The sequence below is a fragment of the Calypte anna genome, chromosome 2 (assembly GCF_003957555.1).
Source record: "Calypte anna isolate BGI_N300 chromosome 2, bCalAnn1_v1.p, whole genome shotgun sequence".
In the NCBI taxonomy this organism is placed as follows: Eukaryota; Metazoa; Chordata; class Aves; order Apodiformes; family Trochilidae; genus Calypte; species Calypte anna.
Window position 1 is genome coordinate 133,069,767 of NC_044245.1, and position 14,571 is coordinate 133,084,337.

The following is a 14,571-nucleotide window of genomic DNA, read 5'->3' on the forward strand; positions in this document are numbered from 1 at the left end:
TAGGGATTACACCAGTTATCTGATTTACTTCTACATAGCAACTGAAGAATTTACATTTTTATTCTTATCATTCTTCATATGTTTGACTGAGTTTATTTATGATATATGTGTCCTTTAAGGATTTAATGAAAAATAATATTCAGACAAATTATTTGACTCTGGGCTTAACATAAATCCACCAACCATTCAAATTCTATTCATTTAAGAAAAACAATACTTAGTCACCTTGAGTGCTTTAAGATGAGTTTTAATAAAGATGTCTCCATAATCCTTTTTCATGTGTATAAAGTTGGCATTTCACTGCTGAATAACATTCAAATCAATAGACCGTGGTTGATAAATTTCATTTCTTCAGATTCTGATGCTGTTCCCTAATAATCAAGTATGCTTTTGCATCTCTTTTTGGAGAAAAAAAAAAAAAAGAACATCCACTGACAAGCACCAGATAATGGTAGAAGAATCAGATCCAGTTTTTCTCTGGAAAATCATTGCAACTCCCTTCTTCTAAATCAAGCCTCCCCCAGTCATCAAAATGTGAGGTGATGACATTTGGAGAATTTTTGTAGGTTCTGGAGTGACCATGAAGAGACTTCACCTCATTGCTATGTGTCACTTTGAAGAAGCCCTTCACCTTTCACCTTTAAAATGTGACAGAGGTGCTGCTGGGGTGTCCTGTTTTGTTCTGGGGTCCCCTGCTCAATGCCTTTAGAAATCCAAGGGCCGAATCATCATGGTCGTGGAGCGCAAGGAGTAGCTGGGCCCTTTGAAGTAATGCCACTTGATGCCATTCAGCTTCCCATGGTTTTGCCCAGCTGTGTAGAACATCCCATTGAGATTGGAGGGGCCGCAGGCATCAAACCACCACCCTGAAAATGTTAAGACAAACGATCAAGCTGCAAACGCAGTAGGCATTTTTATTGTGTTTTATAGGTTTAGCTGATCAACAGACTGTGGTATTCCCAGCCTCATAAACACTCCTAGTGGTAGTATTTTCATATTATCCTTTTTTGCTCCCTTGTGCATTCTGTAGCCAGTGGTGTTGGAGAATAAACAACTGTAATTACAGAGTTGGACAAGTGTTTAAGTCTTAGTTAATTATGTTTTTTCTATTCACTATGTGAAGCAAGAACAAGAACAAAAAACCTGCTTTGCTCATCTAGGGAGTATTACAGTTCTGTTTCCTGTAAACCTCACAAAAAAAAAGACTATATTAATAAACATTTTGCATAGTTTCAGTTGTTTGGTTATTTTTTGGGTAAGCATGATTTAACTTTAATTACTTTTCCATTGCTTTAACTGGTATTGTTCAATTGCTCAGTTTGCTTTTGCTCTCAGGTGAGATGTTCTTAGTGAACATAGGTTATCAGTGTGGTAGTGCTGCTCTGTTATTGTAATTACAATATTGTAGTAATATATAACAAGTATTCAGAATGGGGCACAGGGATACAGGTAGACTCTTTCTTTGAGACATGACAAGTTTATAAACAAGTCTCAAAAAATTCATGAAAGCACAGAGTGAAGAAGACAATCATAACACTGCAGGACACTGACTTTTACAATACCCAGGAGCATGGAGAGATGATTGAGATGATTACCTGAGCATGTATGCATTTAAGTAACAGTATAGCCTGCTTCAATCAAGGTTTATTCATTGTATGCAGAGTTTTGGGCCAGAACAGTAACATTCAGTCCTGAATCTTATTATTTTCAATGGGGAAACCTATATTAAAACATAAACCTCTTATTTTGATTTTGTAATACGCAAAATGCTTTTGAGTCAAAGTGTCAGGAGGGTCCTTATTGAGATGTATCTGACATTTGTTCACTTCTCTGAAAAGCCTCTAATGAAGTTTACATCTGATACTTAGAAAATTGACCACTTTATTTATTTATTTATTTATTAAGCAAAAGTGGTGTTAGGCACCTGTAGGTATAAATAGCAGGAAATTACTGCTTGTCTATCATTGACTAGAAAATGGATTTAAAATGTTACTGATTGATGAAAATTAGGCTTAGAAACTTGCTAACTGCCTTTGTGAGTGCTCTGTTAACATACCACTGAAAATAAATCAGAAATAATTATTAAGTACTAGTGAATACTACTAACAACAACAGAGGTTTTGTTACCATTTGTATGATGGAGTGCAGAAAATTAAAAATTACTAGAAGCACAGGCTGGTTGCAAACTGTATGCAAAAAAGTCATCTCACTTTTGGATTTGTGCAGTGAAGATATGTATATATGTCTTTAACCATTGGAGAAAATTGAGCCAGTGGTGAAATATAGTATGAGTGCTCAAATCTATTTTGAACTAAGATGAAATTAATAAGTCAAGTCTCTTGTCTACATCCCCAAAATTTTTTCTTGTTAAGGTGAATTTTAGATTGCCATGGGGATTAGAGTTTTAAGAAAAACTGCAAGTAACAAGAAACTTGGCAATGCTAACATTACAGAATACAAAATGACAAAGATAAAGTAGGTGAAATGCTGACTCCACTGAAAGTAGTGGGAGTTTTGTGGTGTATCTTGATGGAAATAGAGTATTCTCCCCAACATCTTACAGCCTATCCATGTAATATAACAGCAAGATGCTTAGTACAGACTGAGGAAGGCAGAATCAATCCCCAAACTGCAAAGAGCTAATATTCCCAATGTCAAAAATATATTAACCTCAATGGCTAGGAGCTCCATTTTTCAGAGAGATTTGTGATGATTTTTTTCATAGTAAGACCTGCGGGGTTTCTGACCCTTTAATATAGGATTTATGCATCTTTCCATGTAATAGGTTTGTACTGAATATTTGGCTTCTTGTATGAAGACAAATATCATAAAGATCAGGTGGTGGGTTTTGCTTTTGGTGGTTAAATGCAACTTTATTTTTAGAAGTTATTTCAGCCTGCACATTACAGAATTGTGGTGTTCCTAAGACCCCCTGCAAACCTTTTTCAAGCACCACCAGAAATAATGAAGTGATCATCTAGTGAGTGATCATCTAGAAGTGATCATCTAGAATTCTGCAGGTGACATTGTGAACTGAAAGGCAGAATTTTAAATTTTCAGTGTGTTTCCCACTCTAACTTCTAAGAATGGAATTAAACTGTGAGAAGCTCCTTTTAGACAATAGTGAATCCTCCATTTTAATCATATTCAGTGGTTAGTATTTTATCTACTTATAATGAATGTATTATATGAAAGTATTTTAAAACATTCCTTACTACCGCTGATGGGACAGTGAGCACGATTACCCTTCAGATCCAGTGCTTACTTTGTCCTTTGAATTCAGATCCATGTAATTTATGCTTCAAGTCTTGTAAAGTAGTATCTTAGATTTTGGATAATACTTAGTGGGCTATTTTCAGAAGTAACACTTCATAATGAAATCTTGAGGGAAGAATTTATGCCAGATAAATTCTGGCAAACTTTTATTTTGATACAATTGACCTCCCTTTGATTACAGTGTTATACCTAAGGGGGCAATTAGCAAAGAAAGGGAAAACCATACAGCTGATGTTTTCCTGTAACCAGAGTATAATCTTGTAGAAACTTAAAGCAAAGTTAAACAGAGAAAATTTAATCCTCATTTTTCAAAGCTGGAACGCAGATGCAGCTGGATTCTGTTTATGGTATTGGGATGAAGACATGGCAAGCTGTGCTAGTTACCATTTCAGCTTAAAGGCACAGCAAAAGATGCACAAATGGCCATTTCAGGAAGAAGGATTTCAGTGGTGTCCTACAGAAAACCTTTTGTGAAGACCTGCTCAAAGCTCTCATCATAGATTTCTTCTAATGAAATAATTATTTCGAAATATTTTTTTTAAAGTCTACTTTCTCTCTTTTGCTAAGTGTTGATTTTTGTTTGTTTTGATTTTTTTTCCTTTCTCTCTCTCTTTTTTTTTTTTTTTTGATGTGTTTTTTCCATATAGTTATTTCTCTCCATCCTCCATTGCAACCTCCTAAAGGCTGTTTATTCCCCATATGGCCTCAGATTATCACAGGACTTCCTACTGCATGTCTCAACACCAAAAAAAATCCACATTTTAAAATGGATGTAAAGGGAATGTTTTTTCAGATGCTTTGTATACCAGGGAAAAGGGAAATGGAAGCAGTGATTTTCATGGTAGCTGTGATGAACTGGGGAAAATAAAATACGGGTTTCTGAAAGTGATATCTGCAGCACTGCCATTGCAGAAAATATCAGATAAAGCGCTCCCAGAAACAGTTTCGCCTGAGGAAAGACTCCCAGTAGCTAGATGTTGGCTTATTCCCTAGCGTTCGTAGGATTTCCCTCCCATGAAGAGTCTTGTTTATTTTTCACTACAGGGTAAAGGCTTTCCCAAATACGTATCAATTCTTCCTTGGCTAGCAGTTAGATTTTAACCTTGGAGATAATTTTTGTCAATGATTTTCATGGTATATTTGAATTTTTCATGAGAATCATGAAGAGTGGGCACTATGAGAAACAATAAAAGAGACACAAGATTTTAGAGTGAACAATGAAGTGATAAAGAGGATGCTTTAATGAGAAAGTTAAGAGAATTTTTATTCAGAAAAACAGGTAGTTTCTTCAAGTTGTTGTGATCACAACGTTGCTAATTGTTTATTTGAAGTTAATCCATCTCCAATACAAGCAGCACTACCATCGCTGAAATAAAAATCCATAGCTCATAGAGTATATAGTCCAAACAAAAACTAATTTAGATAATACATTGATAAGTAGTTGAAAATTCAGTGGCAGCAATAAACATGAATGCTCACAGCTGCTTTTTTGGTGCAGTTAAATCATGCTTATACTTTGTGGACTCCTGCTTTGGTCTTTAATTAGTGTTGCTATTACCGCTGGGAAGTTCATTATGTAATGAACTCTTCATTACATAAATATAGTCTGAATGCTTCAGTCTACTTCAGCCACCTAGGACCAGATAGTTCAGCTCCATGTGCCTGCTTTTATTACATCTTTATAAGACAACTAATATCCTTTGAGGTAATTTCCACTAATTCTTGCAAAACACTACCTACTAGAGAAGCACTGTTCACATGAGTGATAGTATAACAAGAAAAAAGTAATGGCCATCTTCTATAAGAGTCTTCTGAAGTTACTTATGACTACCTACTAGACTAGTTACTCGGTAACTAGTTACCTAGTTACCTAGTAACCTAGTAGTTACCTACCTAGTTACTTATGACTACCTACTAGTGAAAACACTACCTACTAGAGAAGCACTGTTCACATGAGTGATAGTATAACAAGAAAAAAGTAATGGCCATCTTCTATAAGAGTCTTCTGAAGTTACTTATAAAGTTATTTCTTATATAATACAATCTTCTTTGTCAAAAGCAACATAAAGAGGTTTCTGCATGTGAAAGCCAAATCTTTCATTTTTTTGGCTTGTATAAATTGTAATTAAACATATATGCATGTAAAATTCTTTGTTAGTAACCCAGTGCTCATCGTTTAATCAGTGCACTGTAAATCTAGTGCTTGTTGAGAAGTTGCTAATGATCACTTAAGTTTCATAAGAGATTTACATACTAAAAGAATGGGTTTCTAAACACTGCACATATGATGGCAGACACTTTCTTCACACTTTTGCCTCTGCTCTCCCTTATAAGTGCATTGAATCACTCCAAATGTAGGAAAACCAATATAATCCATTCACTAATATCCAAAGTATGTTTGAACTGCATATTTATATGGCTTTACAGGGTACTTGGATGCTCTGAAAAGCCCTCTGGGTTTGTGCATAAAATTTAGTTCATTTGGCAACAAAGCCAAAAAAATGTCTAATGAAAAATATTTTAAAAGTTCTCATTGTTCAAAAGACCTAACGATTTTATAACAATTTAACTGTTTCTGATATTCTGAACTTTAAAGAAGTTAGATGGTAATACTTAGGCTCTGGTAACTTCTCAGCAAGAAGACTGGGTGAAGTTTTGGATGACACCTCAAGCTGTATGTGGATCAAATCCAGAAGACTGAATATAAGATGAAAGAATCTTATAGTCCAGAACTCAAAAGAGATATAGGTAAAAATCTCAAATTCTTAAAAAATCTGCTGAAAAAAAGAGCAGCTTTTCAAAGAAATGAAAAGGAATTGCCTGTTCTTTGAAGTGATGGAACACATTTAAATTAGCACAGAATTCATTAAGTCAACAAGCCAAGATTTCTTATATTAAGTACAGAAAAACATATTATAAAAAAGAATCTCTATCACTACAAATCTTCAAGATGAACAGAAAGACAAAAATAAATAGATGGAGAAGAGTCTGTCCTAGACTAAATGATCTTTGGAAGTTATTTATGGACCTATATTCTTTTATTCGTTAGAGTATTGGATTGACTGAACTATCATTTAGCAATTGGTACTTGACATTAAATCAGAATTTAGTTCTCAGGATGTAAGACAAAAGTCATTAGCTTTTTGTACCAACTGGATAACACAAGGACCTTTTGATGAGATAAAATTAACACAAAACTTGCAGTCTGGTGACCATATCTCCTAAATAGGGTAATTTTAAAGTTAGTCACTCCTTGGTGTTCTTCTAATATTTTAAGAGCGTTGTTCATTCTTAAACCTGATAAACACATCAATATATTAATTAATTAAAACCATTGAGTAGTCACATATCTAATGAAACATTTCAGCACCAATCAAACAATATTCCAATAACTTTTTAACTGCATGGTGTATATATTTTTCTGTCAAAATATTAGACAACATAAATGATACTTCATGAAGGGTGTTTTATAATAATGTTCATTAAAAAATGCCACAGTACTCTGCAATGCCCATAAAACCCAACAACTGATGCTTTGCTATTTAAGTAGAGGTATATCCAGGGGGTGAAGTTTGGTACTTCTACGCTTGCTGAGGTTGCAAATTGAATTTTTTTTCAAATAAAATGTATGAGATATTTGGTGTGGGGTTTTTTTCATTGTTTTGGTTTGGTTTTTCTTTTTTTTTCTATTGGTTTTTTTTCTTTTCTGATTGGATGATGAATGGGCAGTTTTCTATATTCAGCCAAAAATGTCAGTCCAAGTTATGGCAAGAATAATACATAGGATTCTTGCCAGAAATTCATAAAATTCAACACTTGGAGAAAGAAGCAATGAAACAAAAGGCAATGAGTGCACTACTGTTTGGTATTGTCGTTGAGCAGCCTCTCAAACAGATGACAAATCCATTGAGGATTACTGAATACATGGGAACTATGTCTGATTTGGGAAGCCCCTGAGATGTAAAAGATACTGGGAAAATACCCATGGGAAGCATAATTTATTTGCATTGGTTTTATGGCTGTACTGAGTCATCTGCTGACACTGTGGTTGGATGGACCTCTCATTTCAATAAAATAAAAAAGATATTTCAATAATGTCATGCTGTTTCCATACTAGCAAAACACCTAGAAAGTCTCTAACACTTTTTCAAATTATTTCAGGGATCAGAAGTTGCGAAATGTTCTTCCTTACCACCTGAAGCAAGGTAAATGACTTCAGCTAATTGAAGACCAAGCAAATCACCTTGAGATTTTATCATGAGCCAAGTTATTGCAAACCACTTTCCAGTGCTGAAAACAATAGCAAGAAGAATTCCTGGGGCCCAGCTGACAGGTGGTACCCTGGCAGAATGTTCTAACTTGGCATCGTGCCCTCAGATCTCATCCAGTGACATTAAGTGTTCTGCAGTTGGAATCTATCTGAAGCATCTTGGATGTTTACTCAGGGCTTCGTTCTGGTGAGAGTTTGTTATATTTTACTCACTGTTTCTTGCAAAACCCTGTGTGTGTAGCTCACTGGGGTACCCTTCTGAATAATGTTTGAAATTAAATTGGGACATAACCTTATGTTTTTCTTCCTGGACTGAGATACTGTACTGGTTCTTGATGGGTATTTTAATGATATAGAGTTCTTTTACTATTTTGACAAATGTTAAGTTTAAATGAAAAAAATATTTGAATAGTTGTACTTTGCCTCCCCCTAAAATAAACCACAAATGCTTAGATTAAATTTGTCAAGACACAAAAAAAGCGGATAAACCATGTGACTACCATATAAAACTCACAGGGGCTAAAAGGCCAGCTCATGCTTGTACTTTTGAAGTTATTCCCTAAAATCAATATTGAGATAGAGTCTAATATCATAGCATGGGTCTTAAAAATACAAGAAACACCCACAAGAAACACCCTCTGTTGATGCTACTTCTTTATTTCCCCATTATTTAATTTCTTATTCTGGGAGAGAGGGAGGAAAAAAAGGAGAATAATAGTTTTAATATAGACCAAATAAAAATGACAACTAGTAAGATCACAGAGAGAAGAGTGTGCTTTCCTTACATTTTTATTTTCATCCTTGGCTATAGCCACATTACAGCCTTCAGCTTCAGCTTATCTCACCCTTTATTTCTGACATAAATATATTCAGTTCACCTCATAGAGATAACAGGATCAACAAAACTGTCAAGATATCTAGAAACCTTCCTGTATATTTCATATCAATCACCATTAAAGAGTTCTCTGTGATGTTGCCAAAACTAATAGAGAGTCTGATATCTTTCAGGAAAAAAAAGAGGTTTTCCAAAACCTATTATGATTGCTACTCTTATTTTGTCTTTGTCTGAAGCACAAAACTGAAATTGACTCATTAAACAAATGTTTTGGCACTTAATTAAATTTCTGATATTTCTCAAGGAATGAAAAAGCCATTTCAAGGAGCAAAGTATAGCAGAGTGAGAGGAGCCCTAGCATGACTGAAGTATTTCTCAAAAAACTACAAATTGCTCATTACTATACAGGTTATCTCCAAAGACTGATACTCAGAGTCTAATACAAAAAAAACAGACTCCTCTACCTCCAAAGGAGCTGCATCTCCTTTTACTCTGCAGTGATTTGTTCTCTTTGTGGTTTCTCTTATGCGCTGGTAGTTCTCCTCCTTTCTCCCTATTTCTTTTGTTTTCTACCAGTATATTCCAATATGTGGTTTTCTTGATTTACAAGACTGCTGCAGCTAAATATATGTGAACCTTGCAGAAGACCTGCCCTTAGAGGGGCAGTGACCTGCCATAGAAGTCAGGGCAGGAAAATAAACAAAACCCTCAGCTCCCAGAATTAGCTGTCTGGGAGCTGAGGTATTTCCAGGCAGCTTGGACACATGAGTGAGTATCCACTTCAGCAGAGACACAACTCACATTTAGGAGCTTCTCACTAGCCTCTGGCTTGCCCTGGAAGTAAGACACTTTAATTTAGGATGGTCTCCAAAGGGAAAGGTTAACAGTTTTATTAAAATAAACCACTGACTGCCTATCCATTATCTGTCTCTGGAACTACCTGGTCAGCTTCCTTTTTTATGCAAGTGGAGAGCTCTGATCACCTATTTGGTGGAAGAAGTTTCCCATGCTGATTTTTAATAAGCCATCACTAAAGGAAGCTACGAAAGTCTGAAAAAACATCTCCTTAAAGACTTTCCCATCTGGGTCATTTCCAGTCGGCAAAAAGGAATGAGGAGCTAGGCTGTGCATTTGATACAAATTCCCAGTGATGGGAAAACATCTCCTATTAGCAGATGATAGCTTTAGAGGCCTGAATGTGGCCTGAGCTGGATTCAGACAAAGTGCCAGGAACCACAAATTCTGTATGTTTAACAGTCTGATCCAAAATACCAAATAATTTATATGCTATAGGATTTTTTCCAGGAAAGTTAGAAATCACTGAGGGAGAGTCTCTGAGGAAGATCAGATGTGAAGATAAGGACTTCTTTTGTTCATATGGTCAATGGATGAAATACTCACAATTTAAGCTTTTTGCTTTAATGCAGTGTCCTAGAGATAAAAATGAGGTTGCTCACTGAGGGACTAGGAACAATTGTCACTTGCCAGAGAAAGATCTCATACTTGTGCAGAGATTTAGATGTCTGGATAAAGACATAATCCCAGATATTCCTCTCTATAGGAGGGAATAAGTATCAGTCCCACATACTATCCTTGCTGACAGATTGACTTGGTGCTTCAAGTATCCCAGTACAATTTCTCTGTGCTCTCCCCTACTTTGACTTTCTCTTCTTCTGCAGCTCACTAATAATACTATTTTAAATCTTCCAGAATACAAAAATACTGCAATTTGAATGAGGGGTTGCATGTCTTGTCTTTCACAGGTGAGTGAATTAACCATTATATTCACTATATCTACATGTGCATATGTATTATGCTCATATAAAACAGAAAGCTAAGTCATTATAACTATTTTAATAACAGAATCACAGCTCTAAGTGAAGTATTTAATATATTGCAAACCCAGATATTGAGTGTTTTAAATTTTATCTTCCATTATCAATGTCCCTGCATTTTCTCCTTTATTTTCAGCTGATTCTTCAACTTCTTACAAAGTTCTTTCCCCCTTCTTCATCTCTTAGCTGTTTCTTTGACACCTTTTTTGCCTTAACTGTAACACTAACTTAGGCTTTCTCCCTTGACACTGTTTCAATAGATTCAGTGCAGAAGTATACTGGCTGCATCTCTGAATAATCACTTCCCTGCTGATAGGAATTGAGGTATTGGCACTACCACAATATATATACAGAAAAGACTAGGAGGAATAAGAATAACAGGAATTTTCACACAGTACTTACACATCCATGAATACAACTTCATCCACAGTTACTTTAGGGAAATAGAGTAGATTCCTATCAATGTACCAAATATTTTAAGAGTTGTTGTACTCACCTCCAGTCAACATGAGAGCACATTTACACATGCAGTTGTCATTGTCAGCATCTTTTGTACTGAATTCAGCACCATGTAAGATCAGACTACTCTGTTTTCCAGCTGTTCCACTGTGACCCTTTAAATAAAGCCTGAAAAGGCAAGAGAAAACAACCAGTGTCACCAGAAAGGAAAATAAAAGATCCAGATCCCTTTCTACATCAGATTTGCCTTGTATGAAGCACACACGGAAAACTCAGAAATGTCTTATGTTTAGGCTCAATCTTTTTGTTGTTTCAGGTGTCAAATGGAGGCACTATGGAGTTTCCAGTGTATCTGTATTAGTACATTGTCCCTGCCACAGAGCAGAACTGAGCACATGGATTTCACACAGAAAAATGCAACAAAGTGGAGGGAGTCAGAAACAGAAAAGAGAATGAGGAGAGGTGCCCAGAGATTTGGAATACACTGACAGAATAATTAAGTATTTGAGTAACTGGTCTCTTTACTGTGGCACAGAAACAGAAGTCCCAGTTAACAGCAGCCACATTATTAATCTGTGGGCTCAGAAGAGGATTTCAGCAGTTTCAGAGTTTTTAATTCCACCAGTTAAAGCATAAGTCAGCAGCCCAGTTCTGCCAAAGCTGTCTCTGAGTGATGAATGGAGAATAACTTAAGAGTTCAAGCCACAAAAGTCTTCATGATTTGCAATGCTAAATATCCCTTTTCTTAAAGTCTTGTCAACTAGTTGAACAACTGTGAGCTAGGAAACTGTGAGCTTGGAGCCTAAACCCAGCTCCAGCAAGTAACAGAGCATTGGTGGTGCTCAGTGCTGTGATGCCCAAGCATGCCAGCTGCAGGGATGCTGAACAGAGCATCTCTGTATCAGCAAGGAAACATTGTGGCCCTAGGCAGGTCTAACTGGAGTTCATAACTGCATGGACATGCACAAGAAAATGAGTAAGAGCAAGGCGAAGGGAAGAAGGAGAAAGAGAAGGAGGAATAGGGAGAGGGAGAGGAGAGACAAGACTTAAACTTCACATAATTTTCAGAAAAATTCTTCTTATGTGTCCTTTCTCCATCTTTAAAAATGGAGTTAATAGATGCTAAGCACAAGCATGTTATTTATTAACAAAGAGAATTGTTTGGGTTACTCTTACAAAGTAGTTACAGTGCCCACCTTCATTTGATTTAATGTTTCCTGTCACCTGATCTGAATCTTACTATTAAACAGTCTTGGATGAAATCCTTAGAGTGCATTTTATATATAGATAAGTATACACACACACGCACACACAAAAAATCTTGGATTAAATATAAACACCATGGATAATCAAATCCCTTTGGATAGCACGAAAATGGATACAGCAAAGTGTAAGCCTCAATAAAAGATCATGAAGATTCTTCAAAATTTAACAAGGAACAACCTAGAAAAAGGTATCCAGGAAGGTCATTGTATTATGCTGTTTTTCCATCTCGCTTGCAATTAGCTCATAATTATCATGTTACGCTATCAAAAGATACTTGTTTTAGACAAGATTACTCAAAGATCTGTCTTTGCCCATGTTCATTTCTTTTTTCCATACAAATAAAAGACTGGAATTGATCCCATCTTCATTCATTGGACTTTTGCCTTGTTTAGCAAGCTGTGCCTAATTTTTTGCAGAACAAAATAAACTTCCCTGAGGATGTGTTGATAGAGAAATTACTTTGCTACAGGATATCTATAACCTGTTTTAAATGGCTATACATCCTCACTATATCAGCAACACCAAAGAAGTCTCATAATGTGAGCATAAAAAGTAAATTTATTCATTTAATTCAGAAAGACAATGGTATCCAGATCATTTTATTAACAATCAACACTATAAAGCCCACGTACTCCAGTAAAAAATTCATATACTGTAAGAAAACAATAAAGAAATTAATAACACTTGGTGTGCAATGTTTACCCTGAAGGGGTTGGACATTAGGATTATTTACAAGCTCATACTCTTGCCCTGATGTTTTATAAAAATTCCACTCATCACAAATTTAGATTTTGCCAGTTATGTTTGACTTTCCCTCAACACCATTTATCTAGTAGGTCTCTAGTGACTTTAAAAGAATAAAGCTTAGCTTAGCTTTAAACTCTGGTAGGCTTACCATACTGCATCAGTGCACAGATGTACCATAGGGTGAAACAGTAATTGTTTTGCTTTGGCTCTTTCTCCTGGAACTGATATTGATTGGAGAAGGAAAAAATGATACAGCAAAGTTGTTGCTACTTAAGGCCAAAATCAAAGAACTAAACCTGGTCCTGAAGCAATTAGTTCTTTGAGTTTCATTTCAAGCTGTATGGGTTGGAACTAACTTGGCTTAAGACAGCATATCTACATAACACTGGGGCAGCTGCAGAGCTGCAAGTTCTGAGGCAGCTGTAGATACCTTAACACTTAAACTTTATTAATTTTTAGTATTACCAGATTCAGATCAGTAGGATTGACAATTTGAAATAAACACAGAACAACTATCAGGACTTATTTTCTCTCCCTTGGAAAAGATGGCTGTTCAAAGTAGAGTTCCTCTTGGTTGTTCTTGAAGGAGACAAAGAAAAGGAAGTTACAAATAAAAAGGAATTTGTTTAATTCAAAATTCAGGTTACTGGACTTTATCTCCAGTTGTACTCCTTGCTTAGAGCAGGGAATTTCTGAAGAACACAGAAAGCAGTGGAAACATTGCTCAGATTTACAGTCAGTGTGAAAAGCAAATTCATTCTTAAATAAGCAAGAATAAGTCTACTTTGTATAAAATGGAGTGAAAATAGCAATAAATAATAATAAACCAACAATTAAATAGGAGTAAGAGAAATACCGCACATGTATAAATTCATTTTTTAAGACTTCTGATGAGACTTTTTATGAAATTCTAAAACACTATGAGAAACATCAGGTGTTAGCATTTAGTTAGAGATTAGCAGATTTCCTAATGTACTTAAGAAGAAACAGTAGAATTGTTAAAAAAATTGCAGCTGTTGTCTCTTATCTAGCATGAGTGTTAGAAATTCCCAATATATTTTTTCCCTATTATAGCAGTAGCATCTTTTGATCAATACATACAGAGGGTAAGGAAAAAATCTTAAGCATGTTTTGCTTTTACCATTCCTACTGTGTGACAGAGCTATCTGCAGTCCCCTGAAACCAAAGTAAGGTATATTATGGAGAAGGAATAGTTCTACAAATACACAACTGTTACATAAACAACTGCATTGCATTCTCTAACTTCAAAATTGTGCAATAAACCTTTCCTTTTAACTGCCTACAACACCTAGAATTCTTCTTTCACATAGAATCATAGAATTGGCTGGGTTGGAATGGACCTCCAGAGATCATCAAGTCCAACCCTTGATCCACTACTGCTGCAGTTACCAGACCATGGCACTGAGTGCCACATCCAGTCTCTTTTTAAATATCTCCAGGGATGGAGAATCCACTACTTCCCGGGGCAGCCCATTCCAATGTCTGATCACCCTTTCCGTAAAGAAATTCTTTCTAATGTCCAACCTAAACTTCCCCTGGCACAACTTAAGACTGTGTCCTCTTGTCTTGCTGAGAGCTGCCTGGGAAAAGAGACCAACCCCCCCCTGGCTCCAACCTCTTTTCAGGTAGTTGTAGAGAGTGATGAGGTCTCCTCGGAGCCTCCTCTTCTCCAGGCCGAACAGCCCCAGCTCCCTCAGCCTCTCCTCATAGGGTCTGTGCTCAAGTCCCTTCACCAGCTTAGTTGCCCTCCTTTGGACCTGCTCCAGGACCTCGATATCCTTCCTAAACTGAGTGGCCCAGAACTGGACACAGTACTCTAGGCTTAGCTGTGTTCACACCGTATTTGAGGAGTTTAAAAGCTG

The 14,571-nt window shown here is 36.2% G+C and overlaps 1 protein-coding gene across 1 annotated transcript in view; it reads right to left on the reverse strand.

Annotated features, from left to right (window-relative positions):
- Positions 1-549: 549 nt before the first annotated feature.
- The window catches only part of ANGPT1 (angiopoietin 1), a 157,824-nt gene continuing 143,802 nt past the window's right edge, over positions 550-14,571 (reverse strand). The window contains exons 8-9 of the mRNA XM_008502688.2: positions 10,713-10,843; positions 550-866 (exon numbers count right to left, since the gene is read on the reverse strand). Of these exons, the coding sequence (XP_008500910.1) occupies positions 706-866; positions 10,713-10,843 (292 nt within the window). The 3' untranslated portion in view covers positions 550-705. The remainder of the gene's footprint in view (positions 867-10,712; positions 10,844-14,571) is intronic.